A 22,261-nucleotide genomic window follows, 5' to 3' on the forward strand; every position below is an offset into this window, starting at 1 on the left:
TTTTATTAATCAAGGATTTTTAATTTAGTAAAATATTTTTAGTGTATTGAAAGTGCTCTCAGGTTCTCATTTTTTTTAAGTTTTTTAATAACTTTATTGAGATCGAATTCACATACCATATAGTTCACCTCCTTAAAGAGTACAGCTCAGGGAATTCCCTGGTGGTCCAGTGGTTAGGACTCCGCACTGTCACTGCCAGGGCCTAGGTTCGATCCCTGGTCGGGGAACTAAGATCCTGCAAGCTGCATGACGTGGCCAAAAAAGAGAGTACAATTCAGTGGATTTTAGTGTACTCACAGAGTTATCCCACCATCACCACACTGAATTTTAGAACACTGGTATTACCTCAAAAGGAGACTCTTCCCATTAGCAGTCACTCCCCAGTCCTACCACCCACCTCGCCCTGAGCAACCACGCATCTATCTTCTGACCCTCTAGATTGGCCTATTCTGGACATTGAATCTAATCATATACTTTTGGGTCCTTTGTGACGGGTGTCTTTCACATGGCCTCATGTTTTTGAGGTTTGTCCATGTAGCAGCATGTCTGATTGTCCTTCCTCCTGGCGGGTGCCACCCCACGGAGCCAGTGTCCATCAGCGCCCCTGCATCTGGTCTCTGAGGAAGCTGCTTACTCACCTCTTAGTTTCCATGAGCATCCTTTCCACAAGATTTATTTAGTGTTCAGCCAGGCTCTGGGGAGCAGACAAGACAGCACAATCTTTCCTCTCCCTGAGCTGAGAGTAGGAAGAGGCAGTTACAGCAAAATGTCACAAGTCCTCTTCTAGGAGAAGCCCCTTGCGCAGCCATGGAGGGTCAAGAAAGTGTGTCTGGAGTGGAGCCCTGAAAACTGTATACCTAAACCTGTGTGTGTGTGTGTGTGTGTGTGTGTGTGTGTGTGTGTAGCAAAGGAGTCCACCTTGAATCCAAAGGGAGCACGTTCTCAGCCGAGATGAACCCAGGCAGCCTTGAAGACAGCACACGGGCATGTGGCATGCTTCTCAGCACTTTTCCTTTTTAGCTTTGCTCTTTCACGTTTTGGTGCAATTTGATTTAAAAACCATCCTTTTCAAGTTGCTGTGCTGCCTTGTCAACAAAGCAATCTAATCAGTTAGAGTTAGTTCTTTTATGACTTTTTTCTTTTGTGAGTATGAAGTGTATAGTATCAGGTGCGGAGGGAGTTACTAGTGCTTGGTTGATAAAAATCTGCAAATTAAATGAAAATTAGGTGCAAGAACTCTATTTTCAAGTGAAATTAAAGCTAAGCTGTTTATCTCAATCTGTACCTCCTTGCAGAAACTACTGTTATGTATTTGGTGCTCTTGTAGTTGGTCATACTGACCTTTTTGACAAAATTCAGAACAGAAAGATAGGATCAATACAAATTTTAATCCCTTTCCAAGGCTGACTCATTAAGTGACCTCGAGAAAATCATTTCTATTTTCCATTCTGCCTTGGTGTTCATGAGAAGGGAGAGTGTGGTACAATCTCATGGTACTTAAGGAAACAAGTAAACGATGATGACATACCTGGTATTTTGGAGAGATAGAAGTTATCAGCAATCCTAATTCTTTTCATAATTTTTTATTTTCTCACTTATTAATCACTTTTTAAAACCATGAATGAATTTAGAGATGTACCTTGAAGCAGACATAATGTCAAACAGGGGAATATTAGAAAAATTGTCCCTATAATCACTTTGTAAATTTTTCCTCCTCAAAAAAAGTCATCCCTGTGGGTTTTAAAACCAGAATACGGGGCTTCCCTGGCGGCGCAGTGGTTGAGAGTCCGCCTGCCGATGCAGGGGACACGGGTTCGTGCCCCGGTCCAGGAAGATCTCACGTGCCGCGGAGCGGCTGGGCCTGGGAGCCATGGCCGCTGGGCCTGCGCATCCGGAGCCTATGCTCCGCAACAGGAGAGGCCACAACAGTGAGGGGCCCGCGTACCGCAAAAACCAGAATACGATTCCAGCGCAGGACAGACCCCTGGACCACCTGTGAGTGTCTCAGCAAGAACCCTTCTGATCATCTCAAGAAGCCTTGAATTTCATGGAACCCACCCCAGCTTCAGACCCTGCAGTCTTTTGCTGTGGGTGACAGATGTGGCTTTGTGAAGAAAGCAGGAGTACAGGAATTTCCGGACTCATGAGTCATGATCTCCTGTCCGAGATTAGAGCACAGATTAGCGATACCAAGATTTTTTTTAAAATCATACTTTTTTAAGTGATAGTGGTGTATGCGCCCTGGTTGCGCCTGGATTCCCAGGGTGGAGTGAGGGGTGCAGGTGCAGGTTTCATTGATAGTTCAGAACGTGGGCTTTGGGCTGTGAGAGACCACTGTGAGAGTTAGCACTTCATTTCCACAAATCCACATTCCTCATTCGTAAACTGTCCATCGCTGCCGTCTAGTAGGGGTGGTTGCTCAAGGATCCTTGATCATTAGAGATGCTTGTTAGAGCTCCTTGATCAGTGCAGGTAACGCTCATAAACAGTACTGGAGGTTATAAAATGAAGGGTGTCTAGACCAGTGTCTGTCTGGGCATCCCTCCTGCAACAGCTCTGGCAGGAGGCCACTGGGCTTCTGCTGCAACAGTGAAGGTCTCTTTTTGAGAGAGAACTGCTTGACTTTCAAGACATTCTTTAATATACTGATTAGGAAGAAGCAACTAATAATTATTAGTTTAAGGACCATCTAGTCCAGTTTTCTGTTTTACAGATGAGGAAACCTAGACTCAGTGTTACATTCTCTTAGATTGGCAACTTGACCTAGTTCTGTAGAAATTCAGCGGACAGGGAGACCAGTAAGGATTTGGATTGTCAAGAAAGAAGCCAGTTAGAGGCACAAAACAAGAACTGGGCTCTGTACAAACCTGTAGGGCGGCAGATGGTCGTAGGGGACAGGGGAGGGCATTTTAGGTAACAGACACGATTGGAGCAAATGTGGTCTGAATAAGTGAGGGACACAGTCAGTGGAAGGAATATGCAGGGAAGAGGTAAGAAGTAGTTAGGGTGAGGCTGGTTTTGGAGGACATTCAAAACAGGACAGAATAATCTAGATGTGATGCAGTAAGATTTTCAGTTGAGACAGTGGTGTTGTGAAAGGCCTTGGTGGGGTAACTCATGCACAACTCACCCGCCATGGTGTGCAGGTTGGATGGAGACAATACAGGCACACCTTGGAGACAGTGCAGGTTTGGTTCCAGACCACCGCATTAAAGCAAGTATTGCGATGAAGTGAGTCCCACGAATTTTTTGGTTTCCCAGTGCATTGTAAAAGTTATGTTTGCACTACACTGTAGTCTATTAAGTGTGCAATAGAATTATATCTTTAAAAATGTGTATACTTTAATCAAAAAATACATTATTGCTAAAAAATGCTAACCATCCTCTGAGCCTTCAAGGAGTCATAATCTTTATGCTGGTGGAGGGTCTCGCCTCGATGCTGACGGCCGCCGACTGATCAGGGCAGTGGGTGCTGAAGGTTGAGGTGGCTGTGCAATTTCTTAAAATAAGCCCCCAGTGTTGCTATCACCCCAAACAATTACAGCAGTAACGTCAGAGATCACTGATCGCAGATCACCCTAACAAATGCAATAGAAATAAAGAAGCTTGAAGTATTGTGAGAATTACCAGAATGTGACACAGAGACACAAAGTGAGCAAATGCTGTTAGAAAAATGTCACCAATAGACCTGCTCAGTGCAGCATTGCCAGAAACCTTCCGTTTGTAACAAATGCAGTTATCTGGGAAGCACCGTAAACCAAGGCCTGTATTAGTGGCAGTGAGGTCATCTAAGAGGCTGTTGGCTTAATCTCAGAGGGGGGACGACAAAGACTTAAACAGACCCCCTTGAAGGGAAAAATCAGTGGTACTTAACTGGCTGGATTTGATTTATCAGGGAGAGAGTTGAGTCCAAAAGGGTCCCCGGGCTTTCAGGCAGTGCTGTCCACCCTGGCCCAATGTTGGTTGAAGGACGAGTAAGGGAGTGAGAGGTGATCGCTGAAGGGCGAAAATGAGTGACAACTCTGAGGGAGGAGATGTAAAAAGAGAGGGGAAATCCTGAGTAATTCCCAGTCTCATTTTTAATAACAAGTACCAGAACTAATTTTAATTTTGACTTTTATTTGGTAATTGCTGCGTAGAGCTAAGGTTAAGGAGCAGAAGAAATGACCAGAAAATTGGCCGACAAAGAAGGGAGGAAACAAAAGATGTAACGCAGACATCGGTCATCCCTGTGCCAGAAGGTGCTCTTTCCTTCGTATTTTCAAGGAAGCTGTATCTTATCCTGTGCAGTTCTTACTAACTTGTGTTCAGTGTTCACAAGCACGTAAATGAAATTAAGAGAGTAAAAAAGCCTTAAAGCAAGAGAGAGGTGTCATCTTCCTACAGCAGATGTCCCCAACCTGGGGAGCTCACTGCCCCTCCCCACCACTTCCTCCTTACAAGAGACTGAGCGTTCCCATTCTCTCCCCAAATCAAAACCAAACCTCCCCCCAAAAGGTGGGGACACCTTTGATCCTGACTGTCCATGGAGGAGAAGGTCCCCTTCAGAGGAGAGTCAGGCAGCCTTCGGGAAACACGGCAGACATGAGCACTGTCTGGCTCAGCATGTTCCCAACACCACCCTCCTTCCTCGCCCCCCAGAGGCGGGGAGCCCATTGCCAGGGAGAACCTGAAGCCTGCTGCTCTTTCTCCAGAGTCTCCTTTCCTCTGCCTGTTGTAAAAACCATACCCATGTCTTGGGAGAAGTAGGATCAGCTGTGGTGGGAGGCCTCGGCCCCTCAAGAGACAAGTGATCACTCAACACAGAGGACGCAGGATGCACGTCTGGTGGCGCGCACAGCTGGAGTGTTCCTTGCAGGGAGCAGCAGTGGCCGAGCCTTCGAGTTGCGTGTTGGGCTGTGGCACAGATTCCTGATAGTAGACTCTCTGGATGCCTCCTCACCGCCTCCTCGGTTCAGCCCCTAGACCAGCACCTGTGGCCACAGCCTTCCGAACCCAGCGATGGGGCGGACAGACAGTGCCGTGGTCCCCAGAGCCCTGGCGACCAGAGCGAGGAGGAGCCATGGCAGAGAGCTGCAGCATCTTCTGCTTCCTCACCTCGCTGCGCAGAAACTGCTTTGTGTTTTGCTGCAAAGGATAATACAATACAAAGTGTCTGAACCCCCCAAGCTGGCCGATGAACCACAAAGAAGAGGTGGAACTGAGAGCTGTGAAACTAGCCTGGGGCTGTGTTCAAGTCACCATCTAGTTTCCCTCTAGCTGATTATTTTCTCCCAACACCTACTGAGACGGCTCACTGCCCGGCAGCCCAGAAGGATACTCTAATGACTGTTTCCGTGGCGTCTGTGCAAACGTGAGGACGTGGCACCTCACACGCCGTGGCCAGCTTCCGTCTCCTGCGTGCTTCTACTGTCCGTATTCCTACGGCGTGACCCTTGAATTGCTTTCCACGTATGTGATAGGATTTATTCTCGGCCTCGTGATTGTCCCTCCATCCTTCATCCGTGTGATGAATGTATGGCTAGTTTGCGCGAGTGGTGGTGGTAATGGGGTTTGTTTTGTTTTTCTTTCTTTTCCTTTGTTTTCGGGTTTTGCCATGAAGCTATCAGCTGATGACAGCAGCCTCTGGCAGTGTTTCTCTCCTCTATGTTGGTAGTGCTTGTTGTTAGTGCCAAGTCTAATAAGATACCTCTCACGTAGCCCTTGGTCACACGCTGCATCCTCAGTGCCTCTTGTTTACTTTCTAATGTGCCTTTGTTTTGTCAACTCAGCTAAGCTCTTCCAGGGCCGTAGGAAATTAGTCATTTCTCTGTGTGTCACAGCGCTCTTTACCTGGCCCCAGTACAGTGCACTGCAAGTAAAAGATAAAGGAATGAAGCCAAGCATACCCATAGTTACACTGTGAGCTGTAGCCGCCAAGGGGCACTCAGAGCAGTCCAGTGCGTTCCAGATGCCCCCTTCTGCGAGGAGTCCCCATCTGCAGTCTCCCAGCAGTGGTCCTTTGAAACTGCTGGTTCCTGTGTTAGAGGGAGAAGGTGCCTCGTGCCCTTAAAGACCATACCAGCCATGTGGTGTGCTCTGCTCTCTGAGCCTCCTTGCGTCATCCCCTCCCACCCTGTCCATCCTGACACTAGGGCCTGTGTTACAACGAGCTGTGAGGTCTTTGCTGAAGAAAATCCCATAGAACTTATCTCAGCAATATGCTTTGCTGTGTATTTGTCCACGATTTAGTCGTTCAGCAGCTATTTCTTATGTACTTGAATATGCCAGGTGGCAGGCAAGGCTGGGCCTGCAGAGAGAAGATGAATAATCTCAGCCTTCATGGGACTCATCACCTGCTGTGAGATTCCTACCAGGGAGCATGTCACTGAAGGGTAATGTACCAAGTGCTGTCCTTGCAAAGGTACAGTGAGATGTGAGGGTACATGAGAGGAGCAGCTCACCCCGGACTCAGGGGAGTAGAGAAGCCTTCTGGGCAGGAGTTGAGAATGTGAGTCCGGAATGGTGAGGAAAACCATTGGAACGGTGAACAGGAGGCTGGCGAGCCCTGGTGAGAAACCTGAATTGCATCCTAAAGCCAGTAGGGACTTGAGTAGTATCAAAGAAGAATACCTACGCTTATCTGAAAAGGCTCTTAATATACTCCGATTTTTTTTCTACCTATATATCTATACGTGGCTAGATTTTTTTATATACTTCAGAAGCCAGAGTAGCGTGTAACAGAATTGACTGCAGAAGCAGATACGAGAATCCAACTATATTTCGTTACGTCACACAAAAGAAGTTTACAAAAATAGAAAATAATGACATTCTTCTCATTAATTATTTTTCTGTTTTGGAAAACGTTTTTTAATAAAAGTATGTTACCAAGTAGTGATTTTTGCGATTGCTATTAATGAAGAAAAAAAGTATTTTAAGATTAATGAAAAGACAACGGGGAACCATTGAAGAGTTTTTAAGTAGATTCTTCATGACATTTTTTTTCTTAAATTCCATATATATGTGTTAGCATACGGTATTTGTCTTTCTCTTTCTGACTTACTTCACTCTGTATGACAGACTCTAGGTCCATCCACCTCTTTACAGATAGCTCAATTTCGTTTCGTTTTATGGCTGAGTAATATTGCATTGTGTATATGTGCCACATCTTCTTTATCCATTCATCTGATGATGGGCACTTAGGTTGTCATGATGAGCTTTGTATCTCAGGATAATCACTCTGAAGCCATGCCCGCCCTTGATGGCCATCTAAAATAGGACAGTGAGAGTCAGGATGGAGAGAAATGGATGGACTCCAAAGGTATTTAGGAGTTATAATTACCAGAGCCTGGTGAGCTGGCTTGTGCTGTGGAAGGACATTGGTGTCATTCCCCAAGACTGGGGACAGAGGAAGAGGTACGGGGTTGACGATGAGTGTTGTTTGGGATGCGCTCCATTTGACATGTCTCTGGAACACCTAAGGGGAAGCATCAGGAGAGTTGGTCGTGTGGCTCTGAGGGGCAGCACCTGGAGGGGGAAAGCGGGTAGGAGTCTCCAGCACACGCAGGGAGACTAAAACCCTGGGGACAGACGTGGAGAGAGAAGAGGAATAATCCTAACAGAACCTTAAGGGACACCAGCGTATAAAGGACATGAACCGGAGAAGGCGTCTCTGAGGGACGCTCAGACCAGACGGCTTGAAAGACCAAGAAAGTGTGATTCCACAGAAGCCAGAGAGAGGTGTCGGGAGGGGCACGGTAGGGCCCAGTGCAGCCAGGGGTCATGGCGGGCGGACAGCGGAGGAGGTACCACTGATCAAGCAGAGGGTGTTATGAGTAACCTGGAAGAAAAAGAAAAAGCAATTTAATGGTTAGGATACCAGACAGGGAGCTTCGAGAAGGCACAGACATTGTCTTAGTTCTCTTTTTAGCTTCATGGCTTCGGGTACTACCAGGTACTTGAGTAGACACACAATAATTCCATTGATTTTTACCTTAACTGATGCACCTGAAACAATCTGGTCTCCTCTGCGTCTCAACTCCATGATAGCCCGTCCCCGGTGTAAATTGCTCACGTTAAATGTACAAGTATTTCCTTAAGGTCTGTGGCAGAACTTCCCGAACACCGTGTCACGGTCACAGATGGCCGGATGAGGTGTTGATCCCCTCAGCCTTTGGGGCAGCTGGGAAGGGCCTGAAGCTGCCAGGCTGATTGCATGCAGCTTTCTCTGTCCTGTGTGTCACACAAATATATCTTTCTGTGTGTGCCATGATGTGGAAAATACTGGACAGCCATGGTCTATAGCAGGGTTAGTAGTTCCTGTATAGGTGCCACCTTGCCTCCTCCGTGCCCAAGGCAGGTATCACTAAGCAGTCATGTCACTGTTTCCTGATGAACCCATACCCTCCCCCAGAATCTTCCCGACATGGTCCGCAGGCAGCCACAGACAGTGCCGTGGAGGCAGCCCCGCCTGCTTTACAGTTCAAAACGTAGCACTCTGATAAAGGGTTCCAGATCACCAAAGATGGAGAATAAAGGATGCATTGTTTTCCCCAGTGACTGACCTTTTAAAAATAAGATGAGGATGCTTTTGGAAAGAATTTTAATTGTCCTAAACCATCACATTCATTGTGCCTGCTCTGTAATCATTCTTTGCTGGGGATTCAGCTCAGGCTGCACTGAGCTGAGAGCTGTGCCGGCCACCTGGGGAGTTTCATGCAAATCTTACCCCCAATGCAGCTCTCCAGGGTGCTGTAGGCTAGCTGGGAAGGCAAGAAATACCACTGTAAGATACAATGCAAATATTGGATAGTACTAATAGCTAATGTGTATGTAATAAGGTTTTAGAAGTTTTCAAGCTCTGTTTTAAATGCTTTACGTATATTAACTCATTTATTTCTCATATCCTTATGAGGCGAACATAGTTATTATTCCCATAATACAGATGAGAAAACTGAGATTCAGAGAAGTTTAAAAAAAAAAAACTGAAGCCTAAGTTCACATAATAAGTGGCAGAGCTGGGATTTGAACCCAGGTATTTTGGCACTGGAGACTGCTCTCGGTCACTCAGCATCCTCTATTTTTCGTTCCTCTGTTATTTCACCTTAGCGTTGCTTTGGCCCTTGAAGTAGGAATAAACCCATTCTCAGTCCCCTGTCTTTGAACAGGCTGAAAAAAATGCCTGGTTCTCCTCTGCATTGTTGAAATCATCCTCATCCTCTAAAACTCCGCTAAGCCCCCATCCTCTTTGTAGTTCTACCCCCGAGCTTTGGCCGTGCCCTTTAACTGATGCCTCGTGGCTTCCTTCCTGGTTACAGACCATCTTGCCTGCTTCTGGCTTTTCCCTTTCTGGATGTCATGCCTTCCCCGAGGAGATCAGGAGCTCCATGGGAGCAAGGACCAGAACGTGCACCTTGCTCCTCTCTCCCGTGGGAGCTGCAAGTGCCCCCAGAGGACCCTGGGGGGCTCTTCTGACCAGGCTTCTCGGTATAGACACTGCCTGACCTGATCGTCCCTTCAGAAACCCGCCAAGGCCTTTAGAGGTGGAGTTCTACTCCATGTGACTTCCACTTGATGAACCGTTAACAAACGTTTACTGCTCTCAGTTGGAAAATTAGTTGTTTATTAATTTTCACAAGAAACTTTACTTCATTTGAAGATCTCCTTACAACTAATAACATAAAATGGCTGTTCAAAATGCAAGCTGTTTCCTTCTTCCTCTTTTGAATATGTGGTTACTGCTTTTGAAGAAGACAAAGTGAAGGAAGCGTTTCCTGTTTGCAGAGGCTCAGGCTGAACCTACAGAAAGAGCAGATTAGTGTCAAAACATCCCAGAACCTAGAGCTCCTGTAACTTTCTGCTTTTTAAGCACTTTTTTACTATCACAGCTTGAGGTTTAGTTTTGTTTTGTTTTGCCTACTCTTTCACTCTCCCTTTGAAGAATAAAATGTTACAGAATCAGCCAAAGTTTCATTCCTCTTCCCAGCGTTCCATAGCAGTTGTGTCGTGTCTGATGCTTTTGTATGGTATCCACTGCCGGTGCGTGTTTGTATCTTCGCCACCTGTGAGTATATATATATCAAGGCTTCTCAGCCTGGACACTGTGGGCATTTTGGTCCAGGCCATCCTTTGTCGCGGGGTCTGTCCTGTGCCTCATAGGATGTTTAGCAGCATCCCTGGCCTCTACTCGCTGAATACCAACAGCACCACCATCATGTCCCCAACCTCCCACCCCCAACCCAAGACAACCAAAAATGCCTCCAGACATTGCCAAATATCCCCTGGGAAGCAGAATCACCACTAATTGCCGTATGTATATGTAAACTGTGTATATGTAAACTATCCGTAAAATAGTTTAAATAGTATACTATTCTAAATATATTTTAATTTATGTAAATGGTATTGTACATCCATATTCTTATACAACTTTCTTTGTTCATTGTATTTTTGAGATTTATCCATTAGATCTAGTTCATTTATTCTAGCTGCACATATATAATAGAACCACTTAATAATTTGTTTCCCTCTTTAGGGACAGTTGAATTTTTTACATTTGCTTACTTAATATTATAATCAGTGCTTCACAGAATATCCTCATAAATGCCCCATTAGGCACTCATAGCTCCCTGGAGATGAAATTCCTAGATCAGAACATCCTCAGTTTTACTAGATCTTGACACATTGTCCTCTAAAATGTTTGTGCCCATTTAAACTCTCATCAACAATATACGGAGTTCCTATTTCCTTCACATCATCCGTATCCTTGGTATTGTTAGACGTTTTATTTTTGCCAGTCTTACAGGTATGAAATGACTTATTGCTGTTTTAATTTGCATTTCCTAATGCTAGTGGGGTTGAACATCTTTTCTTATGTTTATTGACTCAGGGTTTCCTCTTCTGTAAATTGTTTATTCATATACATTTATTCATATACGTCCGCTTTTCTCTTGTATTATTTATTTTTTCTCATTGATTCTTTACATATTCTGGATACTGTTTTGTCAGTTATATGTTACAAACATTTTCTCTTAATCTGTACTTTGCCTTCTAGCTTTATTTTTTTAATCATACAAAAGTTCTTGTTTGTAGTAATTGTTAGCAATCCTTTTTTATGATTGATCCTTTATATTTTTGTTTTAGAAATCCTTTCCTATCCCAGCAACATAAAGAATGCCTCTTATTTCTTCTAAAATTTTTAACAGTTTAGCTTTCCAGATTTAAATCTTTAATCTATGGGGTTTATTTTATTTTATTTTTATATTTAGTCATCTTGGCTGGTTTAATCACATTGTTGTTGTTGTTTATTTTTTGGCTGCACGACGCGGCGTGTGGGATCTTAGTTCCCCGACCAGGGATCGAACCCGCACCCCCTGCATTGGAAGAACGGAGTCGTAGCCACTGGACCGCTGGGGAAGTCCCTGTGGGGTTTATTATAAAATAAATTTGTTTTTGTATACGATATGAAGTAAAGGTCAAATTTTATCTCTTTTTTTAAATTAATTTATTTATTTGGTCATGCCGCACAGCATGTGGGATCCTAGTTCCCCAGGGATCCTAGTTCCCCAATCAGGGATCGAACCCATGCCCCCTGCATTGGAAGTACAGAGTCCCAACCACTGGACCACCAGGGAGGTCCTCTCTTTTTCCATCTCTATAACCATTTGTCCTAGTACTGTTCATTAAGTGGTGTGTCTTTTTCCTGCTGACTTACAATGTTTCCTCCATCATATACCAAGTGCCCATGTTTACTTTTGATTTGTTGACTGTCTCTCCTGTTTCTTTGACCTGTTTACCTATCATGCGCTAATACCGTCCTACTTTCATTCTTGTAGTCTAACAGTAAGTCCTAATAACTAGTAGAAAAAAAAAACCTCCCTTATACTTCTTGAAAATATTCAGGTCTAGTCTTGACCCTTGAGGTTGTCTCGTTCAACCAAAGCGCACATGCGCGTGTGTGTGAATTTTGAATATATACCCATTAGGAATAGGTTTAGCTCCATATGACAGAAAACAAAATCACAGAAACCTAAACAAGGCAGAAGTTTGTCTCGTTTAAAAGAAGTCAGGTTGATAGCCCCGAGCTGGTGGGGCCCCTGCATGAAGTTGCACCCCGAGGCTCCTTTTCTCTGGCTCTTGCCCTGTCCTCAGCCCGCCTGGGCTCCAGGAAGGAGGAGGAAACAATGAGGAAGGGTGCATCCCTCCCTTTAAGATCTCTTCTGGAATGGGGTGGGGGAAGGATGGATTGGGAGTTTGAGATTAGCGGATGCAAACTAATTTTATAAGATGGATAAACAACAAGGTCCTACTGTAGAGCACAGGGAACTATATTCAATATCCTGTAATAAACCATAATGGAAAAGAATATGAAAAAGAATATATATATGTGTAACTGAATCACTTTACTGTACAGCAGAAATTAACACAACATTGTAGATAATTTTTTTTTAATTTAACTCATTTAAAAGAAATAAAAAGAGATCTCTTCTGGAGGTCCCAGGTGCCCTTTTTGCTTGCATACCAATAGCAGAACTGAGTCCTCGTGGGGGAAGCTGAGAAATGTACTAACTGTGCGTCACTCCCCCCAAAAAAAGTCCTATTTTTAAAGGAAAGGGAATGTGGATATTGAAAGTCACCCAGCAGTCTCTGCTACAGCCTGGAATTGGCCGAGTGTGAAAAGATGACAGTATTGAGTCTTCCAGGCAGGAATGTGCTGTCTTTCCACTTATTTAGGTCTTCTGATATCCTTCAATCAAGTTTACCATTTTTCATAGAGATCTTGCAAATTTTTTGTTAGATTTAATTCCTAAGTACCTAATGGTTTTTATTTCTCTTTGTAAATAGGAATTTTTTGCACTTATATTTTCTCAGTGATCACAGGCAAGGAATATTACTTTTTTTTTTTATTTTGTACTCATTGGTTCTCATTTTCTAGGTAGACAATCATCATGTGTGATGACAGTTTCTCCCTTTCCATCCTTCTGCATTTTCTTTCACAAGTGGTTGGTTTCATCCTCATTATGCCATGACTCATGTTGAATGCAAGTGGTGATAATAGGCATTCTTGTCTCTTCATCAAGTTTTATTAAATTATTTTTATATCTGTTGAATGTGAGCATTTGGTTTTCCTCCTTTAATCTGTTAATGTGTGAATTACATTACTATATTTTCTAAGATTCCTGAGATAAATCCTAATATAGTACATCATAATGGATAAGATGATGATCTTTTTTGGACATTGTTGGATTGAGTTTGCTAATCTTTTATTTAGGATTATTGCATCTTTCCATAAATGAAAAATAGATTGTTTTATAATTCTTCTTTCTCATAATAGCCTTCTCTGACTTTTGGAAACAGCGTTATATGGCCTCAAAAAATTAGGTGGGGAGCTCTTCTTCTTTTCTGTTCTCTAGAACAACTTGTGTAAGATGGCAGGCCCTCAGAATTTTCATAGACTTCACCTGTAGATTTTTGGTGGGTAGATTTTTAAGTATTATTTCAATTACATTAATGGCTAAACATCTAATCAGGTTTTCTATTTCTTTTTGTAACTTTCTATTGAAGTATAACATACAGAAAAGTTAGCATTATATAAAAGTAATCATACAAATGTACTTTTTGGTGTTTATTTTATTTAACATTTTATTTGAGAGATTTAGCCATATTGTTGCATATAATTGTAGTTTGTTCATTTGAACTGCTATATAATACTACATCATGTGAATATACTATAAAGTATCCATTCTACTTAATGGGCATTTGGGTAGTTTCCAGTCTTTGAGGTTTACAAGCAACACTGCTGAGAACGTTCTGGTCCCTGCCCTTGGTGAGCATGTGTTTGCATTTATGTTGTCCAGGAATGGAATTTGCTGAGGCATCCACGTATGTGCAGCTTTAGTCGACGTTCCTGAACAATTTTTAAAACTGATTACCAGGGCTTCCCTGGTGGCGCAGTGGTTGGGAGTCCACCTGCCGATGCAGGGGACACGGGTTCATGCCCTGGTTCGGGAGGATCCCACGTGCCACGGAGCGGTTGGGTCCGTGAGCCATGGCCGCTGAGCCTGTGCGTCTGGAGCCTGTGCTCCGCAACGGGAGAGGCCACAACGGTGAGAGGCCCGCGTACAGGAAAAAAAAACAAAAAACAAAAAACTGATTAGCAATTTCTATTCCTTCTTGAGTTTTGGCAAGTTATATTTTTCTAGAAAATTGTCTATTTCATCAAAGTTGTTAGCACAAATAAAGTATTCTTACTTAATATCTGTCATTATGTTCCTTGTGTTATTCCTAATATAATTTGTGCTTCTTTCTCTGTCATTTCACTAAGCATCAGGTTTATTCATTTTATTTGACTTTTTCAACAGTCAGCATTGGGTTTTCATTGATTCCTTCTGTTGTGTCTCTGTTTCCCACTTTATTAACATTTGCTCTGTACTTCATTCTTACCAATTTCTTTAGACCATTGTTACCTTCTCTAACTTCTTAAATTGTATTTAACTGTTTAATTTTCAGTCTTCATTTTCTTTAAGCTCAATATTTTAAAATTACATCAACTACTTAATTATATCCCACAAGCTTTGATTGGTAGTAGTCTCAATTTTATTCACTTTTAGATATCTTCTAACTTCCATTATGATTTTTCATTTTTGATCTCAAATGTGTGCATTTTTGTTTGTTTTATATTAATTATAATTTTGATATTTATTTTTAGTTGCATTGTAGTCAGAGAATATAGTCTGTATAATATTTATGTTTTGGTATTTGCAGATATTTTATATAGGACTTAGTGCACTGTCACTTTTTTAATAAATAATTTACTTATAACAGAAAAGAATGTATATTCTCTAAAAATTGAGTGCAGGCTATAGATGTCCATCTAGACAAACTTGTTATTTATGTTCTATATTGTTATTAATTGTCTGTCTGCTTGATCTATCAGTATATGCTAAAAATTAAATATATGTCTAGATGTTTCCACTTCACTTGTAATTTTGTTAAATTTTACTTTCTGTATTTTGATGCTGTAATGTTATATATAAATAATATCAATGTATTTTAGTGGTTTTATCCCTAATAATGCCTCTTTTGCCCTTGAGGTCTGTTTATTTGACATGAATATAGCAACATCAGTTTGCTTTAGTATTTCTTTTTCCATCTCTTTACATCAACTTGTCTATGTCTTTATATTTTCAGTTTGTCTATTGTTGGGTTGGGGGGAATGGGAGAGATTTCAAAACTGACAGTCTCAGCCTTTCAGCTTGCGAGTTTGTCAGTGTATATTTAGTGTGATCATTAATATATTTGAATTTATTTCTACCAGTATCTCTCCAGAACAGTTTTGCATAATATCTCTATTTTTAGTTTCCCTATTTTTTAAAAAAACTATCTTTTTTTATAGTGTCCTATTCTTTTTTTTTAACTCCTTCTGTATCTCAGTCATCTTAAAACTTCTAATTTTATAGCTTTTCTCAGAATGTTGTAAATTTGCGTCCTTGGGGATCTAATCCTCCTGTTTATTGTACACACTGACTCCTGCTCATGATGGGTGTTTTCCTCATGGGTTTTGTAGTTTGGGGTCCGAGTCTTCCCCCACTGGAGCTGTATCTGTGAATCCCATCTAATTCATCTAATTCCAGGATGAGAGAGTGTCTCTCCAGAATAACTTTAGATTTGCCTCTGCTTGGCTCCTTGGGTGTATCCATCTCCAATCCCAGAACGAATTTTATGTACTTTTCGATGGGTTCTTAGAGCAGATATGTGGTGTAACTTGAACCCCAAATTTCCCTGCAGTTCTCACCTCTCAGGCAGACCGAGATTTCTGCTCCCTCCCTAAGGAAAATCTGCTCTTTGGTTGGTTTTTTTCTCATCCTCTCTCACTGGGGGTGCTGCCATTTGAGGTTGTGCCTTTAAGGAGGTAATGAGCTTAAAGTCACTGCCTCTTTCAGACCCAAGGCCTCCTCTCCTGAACCCAAATAGGTGATAAAACCCAAGTAGCGGGCTTCCCTGGTGGCGCAGTGGTTGAGAGTCCGCCTGCCGATGCAGGGGACGCGGGTTCGTGCCCCGGTCCGGGAGAATCCCACATGCCGCGGAGCGGCTGGGCCCGTGAGCCATGGCCGCTGAGCCTGCGCGTCCGGAGCCTGTGCTCCGCAACGGGAGAGGCCACAACGGTGAGAGGCCCGCGTACCGCAAAAAAAAAAAAAAAACACCCAAGTAGCTCTGGACTAGCAGGATGTGCTCCCCCTCGCACCATATCCTCTCTTCTTTACTGCCCTGGTTTTCCAGAGCTTGTTTCTGGCACCTTGGGGCCTCCATCTTCCCTTTATGTTCAGCTATGCATATGAAATATTTTTAAATTTTATCTAGCATGTTTAGGTATTATAATTTTCCTGTATTATAATAGGAAAAATCTTAGGTTTTCTTAGTCTCTAAATCTTCCAGAACTAGAAGACCTCCAGAAACAGATTTAAGTTGATAAATTTAAAAGGTGGCATATAGGTAAAAAAGTCAAGTTTGTTTTTTTTGTTTTTTTTTTTTTTAATTTATTTATTTATGGCTGTGTTGGGTCTTCGCTTCTGTGCAAGGGCTTTCTCTAGTTACGGCAAGCGGGGGCCACTCTTCATCGCGGTGCGCGGGCCTCTCACTATCGCGGCCTCTCTTGTTGCGGAGCACAGGCTCCAGATGCGCAGGCTCAGTAGTTGTGGCTCACGGGCCTAGTTGCTCCGCGGCATGTGGGATCTTCCCGAACCAGGGCTCGAACCCGTGTCCCCTGCATTGGCAGGCAGATTCTCAACCACTGCGCCACCAGGGAAGCCCAAAAGTCAAGTTTTTAAAAGCATCATGCAGTGCTTTTAAAAAGCGGTGCATGCGGTGGAGGAGGCTGCCTGTCTAGCCACATAGTGGCTTTTTTTCATTGATGACATAGAAAAGGCAAGAAATGACATCGCCACCAATGTGAAGTTATCCATAAAGCCACACAGAGGACAGGTGTGAACCTCTTGTCCCTGTGTGTGAGGTTTACCTTCACATTCCCGAGCCTGTCCCCCAACCTGGGTTTTATCTCCACCTGCAGTCTCTCTCCGTGGACCTTGCTCAGAATTTACTCAAATTTTTAAAAAGAACAAGAACAGGGAGAAGAGGAGCTGGAGGAGAAAGGGGGAGAAGCACCATCTTAAAGAGCTGCTGAAGGAAGCTCCAGGTTTCTGGTTGCCAGCCCTGAATTAGCCTCCACTCGCGTCTTCCCGAGTCCAGTGGAGTTGGGACAGTGTCGGTGGGGATACCACGGGGCTGAGGTTAGGAGTGACTGCATGTGTCTTCCACTGCCTTCTGGAGTCAAATTGCACAGATCCCTGGCAGTACCTGCTACCTTCTTTGCTCTCTGTGCACCTACTGCAGGCTGCCGATTTTAGCCTGTTGATTCAGCTTGCACACAGCAGGTCCGTCGGACATTTTATTTCCAGTCTGCAGCTGTGACTGCATTGCAGGAGAAAGCTCCTTAGTGCGTTACCATGTTTCTGCTCCTCCCCTGTCTGATCGCTGTGCATTGATCTCTTTTTAGGGAGGAATGATCAACTGGAACCGTCTTTTCCCTCCTCTACGTCAGCGACGAAACGTAAACTATCAGGATGGTCGGCAGTCTGAGCAACAAGCGTCCCCTCCTCTAGAGGTTTCGGAGGAGCAGGTAATCAGTAACACCTGGTACTTACCCTAAACCCATGCTTCACACTCCAAGCAGTTTTGGTGAACGAGACTTGAAAGAAATCAAGCATGTAAGTACAAAGATTTTGGTATCAGGTAAACCACCTGGTATCAGGTAAACCAGTGATAGATACTTGGGCCCTTTATTGGCTACTGTGGTTCTTATGAGTTTGAGGAAGGCATAATTTGAAAAAAAAATGCATTGTGATCGCTTATTTTTAAATCTGTGATATTTCATGTTTACTGAAGTTGGTTCACTACGCAGGCTGGGAGAGAAGGAGGCAGAAGGACAGGGAGCTTCTCTGTTTGTATGGTTTTCACTTAGGAACCAAGTTAATGTTTTACATACTGAAAAAGCAAATCAGCAATGGGGACAATCATAAAGCTAAAAAGAAACTGAAATAAATGTTCCAGCTGTATCTTAAGTGAATAATATAATCAAAAGGGAGAGGGAAAATTAATTTCGGTAACTTTTGAACATAATATGCCCTCTTAGAAAAAAGAAAAGAACTGCAAACCTCAAACTCTTCATGGGTTTATCTTTCATGGTGGTATGAGTACAGCAATTCTGAAATTATATTGTATGTATTGTAGATTAGAGGAAACGAGGAAATAGGATGATCTAAAGGGACAGGATGTATGCAGCTTAATCTCAGGTGGCTCAGGAAAAATAAATGGGAGTGTGTGTCTGTGTGTGTGTGTGTGTGTGTGTGTGTGTGTAGACAGAAAGCAACTGTGGCAAAGTAATAATTGGTGAATGTGGATGAAGAGTAATTGGGTTCTTTGTGCTCTTCTTGAAATTTTTCTAGAAGTTTGTAATTATTTCACACTGGAAAGGTTCTGAAAACCTAAGCTAGTAGGTTGAGAGCACTTCAGTAACAACCCTTTTAAATTTCATACTGCAAATGTTGCTTTCTTCTCATAAAAGCAAATCAAGGTCAGTGTTTCATAGCGAGTCACCCCACGCACTTTCCCCATCCCCTGTTCCCAGAGCCAACAAAAGCCAGTCCGACCCAAGGCACTCGGTCTCTGTGGCAAAGCTGTATGTATCCTGACTTTTTCTGGAACTCAGGAGGGGCTTCTGGGCAGGGCCCCCACTGGCATCTCTGGGTTAGGCCACCACAAGTGAGAGAAACCAATGGAATATGCCTGACGAGCTGACCCAACCCCTCACCCTTAACTTCTCAGCTCAGACTCATCCTTTGAGCAGCTCGTTAGGGTTGAGAGATGGATTAAGGAGCCTATAGTTCTCTTCCACCTCCATTAGTGAATTTCCAAAAAACTGTTAGCCCCACGATTAGAAAATAAAGCCGAGTAACTCAGCATTTGTAAGGCATTTATAATAACAGATTAAAAAATAAACTAATACTCTCAAATTCAGGTGAAAAGAAAGTTCTGTTATATTACTGTTTCCTTGATAGAACCCAGGTCACATCCCTCACAACAGAGCAGCCGTTGATGATAGAAAGTATTTAAAGATGAAATAGTTCTTAGTTTTGACACTTGAGGGAAAAAAACTGTCAAAAAATGATAACAAGGTGAATGTGTGTAACTGAAGTCTTTAGGGTTGTTTTTTTTTTTAATGAATCATTCTCCTTGATCCTCCCAGAATGACGAGAGCGAGGTTAACACGATGTCGGTATCAGTTCTAAATATCATTTACTTCTTCTTGGCTCTGTTATGAAAAGACGTAAATACGTGAGAGGTTGTTTTTAACATGCTTCCTTATTCATTGACTTTTCTAGATCTTGTCTTTTCTATTTCTTGATTATCCCGAAATGGCCTTACAGACTGCCCCGCATTAAGACACGGAGGTCCCCCTCAACATTATCTCTGTAGACCCTCAGTAGTTTTTGTGGTAGGTGCTCAAGAGACTGTAAAAGAGAAGAAGGATGTTGTTCTTAGCTCAAGACATTTACAGTAACATTTACAAGTGTATAGTTACATATAATCTCTTGGTTAGTTGGAGGCTAGACACTGTCTAAAATATTATTTGGGGCTTCCCTGGTGGCACAGTGGTTGGGAATCCGCCTGCCAATGCAGGGGACGCGGGTTCGGGCCCTGGTCCGGGAGGATCCCACGTACCATAGAGCAGCTGGGCCCGTTCGCCACAACTGCTGAGGCTGCGCTCTGGAGCCCATACTCCACGGTGGGAGGGGCCCCCCCAGGGAGAGGCCCCGCACACCACGACAAGGGGTGACCCCCGCTCATGGCAACTGGAGAAAGCCCACACGCGGCGACGAGGACCCAATGCGGGCAAAAATACTTAAGTAAATAAATTTATTTTTTAAAAAAATTATTTGTTAGTAACATTAAGATAGTTTGAATTAACAAAACCTTTTTATGCTTAATTTTTCAATTAGATGTGCTGTACTTTATTTAAACATCAGTCATGTGATTTAAATGCATTTAAGAAACTTAGTAATTTTCTAAACCAAGGAAAAGAGAAATGATTATTTGAGTTTTTTCTGATGTGAGCAGATACTTCAGGAATTTTAGTGAGAGTTATTAAAGATAGGAAATGTAGTCCATCTATTTTGAAAACAAAGAATATTATAAGAAAGAATGTGCATCCCCCATTAAGTCTAGTAAGACTCTAACATATGGCCATAGAAATGTTTGCCACCTTTTCTACTATTGCTATTAAGTTTCTGGATTTTTAGTTCTTCACGATCCACTCCTACTATTTTTCAACAAGCACCTTTGCCAGTTCATCACCCCTTGCAGATGCCACCCCAAACCCTACTAGTATCTTAAAAATAAGTGTATGCATTACTGCGTTTCTGTCTCTTTTTATCTTTTTCTTCTTAACCAAGGATTTTCATATTACACCCATACGCAAAATTAACAAATAATGAAATTTTGTCATATTGGCCTCATTTTTTTTTGTTTTAAATCAAAAGGGAAAAAAGCTTCCCAAGTTTGTCTCTCTTAAGCCCTCCCCAAGCTTAGAAGGTGTCCCTTCGGTTTATGCTTAATGGGACGCACAGGTGAAATCGGAAAGGGAAGTTAAACAGGACTAACTGAGCCAATGCTGGCATTTAACGAAAGGAGGACAAACATGGATTTCACAAATGTTGACTTCGTCACTTCCAGCCACGTCTTTCCTTCCTTGTAGTCAGCCAGCAGTTATCAGCTGTCCGCTCTGCCCAGTCTAACTACTGGGCTAGGTTCTTGAACTACGGAGATAGGTAAGGCAAGCAATTCCTGCCTGCACGTGATGCAGAGCCCAGCGTGGAGCCTGGCTCAGGGGCAGCTCTTGCCAACTGTGAGCAAATCTTCCGATGCTGCTGAAGGATTGCCAGTGTGGGAGGGTGGGGGGCAGTGCTCTTTGTAAAGATGTGGCCTGGTGAAAAGCACATCAGATCTGGGGAAGCACAGGTGGGTGAGGCTGGAGCGGAGAGTGACTGCCGGGGCAGGGGCTTCACGTGGGGAAGAAGTAGGGAGGCTTCCCAGCGGTCCTCAGCGGGGCATGGACCTCTGCTTCCGTGCTGTAGGCATTAAGGAACAATACAGGATTTTAAACAGGGAATCCCAGTGTTGGATTTCCCTGGAGGATGGACTCGATGTGGAAGAAGGGGCATGTTATGCTCATAACCACGTATGCAATGTCTTCCATCCCTGCCCAGGGAACATGTTACAGTGCAGGTGCTTATGAGACTCTTGCCCACTCGAGATATGGTACCACTTCGTACGTTTATAATACGTGAGACCCGTCGTGTGGATTCCATTCATGTCCTCTGAAATATCCGTCGGCCCAAGAGAGATGGCACACAGACCCTCGCAGTCATAGCGGATAAGTAGTGAAATGTATTCAGTATGAGAGAATCTGAATCTCGGTGAGTCTCTCTCCTCATCTCTGGAGTCCTCACCACTGCCTCTGAGAAACCTGTCTAAACTCCAAAATGCTCACCTTATGAAAACTTAGTGCTTCTGCTCTGAGTATCTGGACCACAGTGAGTTGGGTGTTGGTATAGAGACGCCCATGTCATCTGGTTCCCTGGCGGACGGTGAGCTCCATGAGGGCCAGTAGCATCTCTTCCGCATTTCCCTCCTGACACAGAGCCTGACACACAGCAGGTGCCCCAGTGGCGGTTAGAGCAGGACTGAACGTGAAGGTGTGGTTGGAGGGCTTCTTTTTCAAAAGAACAATTTTTTTCACTTAAAAATATGTTAGAGGTTGGTCCTTCATCAGACCTTTCCACCTCTAATCTCTAGTGCTAGTGTTAGAACATGTTATCCATTAGAATGAAATATTGAGTGGCAGTCAAATAAACCAACTTTCAGGGGTGCCTAATTCTGCTGAGTCCTGAAAGATGCAAGCAAACGAGCCCCCCCAGCCTGTAGCCAGGGCCTTCTCAGGACTAAACCCTGAAGCAAGCAGGAGAGTACAAAGATGAGGGGCCGCTGAGCCACCTGCGGCCGGGCGGGAGCGTAAGATAAGCAGGTCCAGTCCACTCAGCCAGCCGTGGGATCACAGGGGTTCAGCAGTTCCAAGGAGGAGAGAGGGGGTCAGCTGATAGGGAATGAGGGTGGCACTGACCCACAGGGCTCTGGCATTGAGCTTGCCCTGACTGGTGACAAATGACAGCTA

General features: G+C 43.5%; 1 protein-coding gene and 1 non-coding gene across 3 annotated transcripts in view; both read left to right on the top strand.

Moving 5' to 3' along the window:
- UBAC2 (UBA domain containing 2) overlaps positions 1-22,261 on the top strand; it is a 152,319-nt gene that overhangs the window by 124,442 nt on the left and 5,616 nt on the right. For both annotated transcript variants that reach the window (XM_030856853.2, XM_030856854.2), the window contains one exon: positions 17,528-17,650. In XM_030856853.2, coding sequence (XP_030712713.1) covers positions 17,528-17,650 — 123 coding nt within the window. The remainder of the gene's footprint in view (positions 1-17,527; positions 17,651-22,261) is intronic.
- TRNAD-GUC (transfer RNA aspartic acid (anticodon GUC)) lies at positions 156-227 on the top strand. Its single transcript has one exon. It is a non-coding gene; the product is annotated as a tRNA-Asp (tRNA).

This window comes from Globicephala melas, chromosome 18 (genome assembly GCF_963455315.2).
Source record: "Globicephala melas chromosome 18, mGloMel1.2, whole genome shotgun sequence".
NCBI classification, from domain to species: Eukaryota; Metazoa; Chordata; class Mammalia; order Artiodactyla; family Delphinidae; genus Globicephala; species Globicephala melas.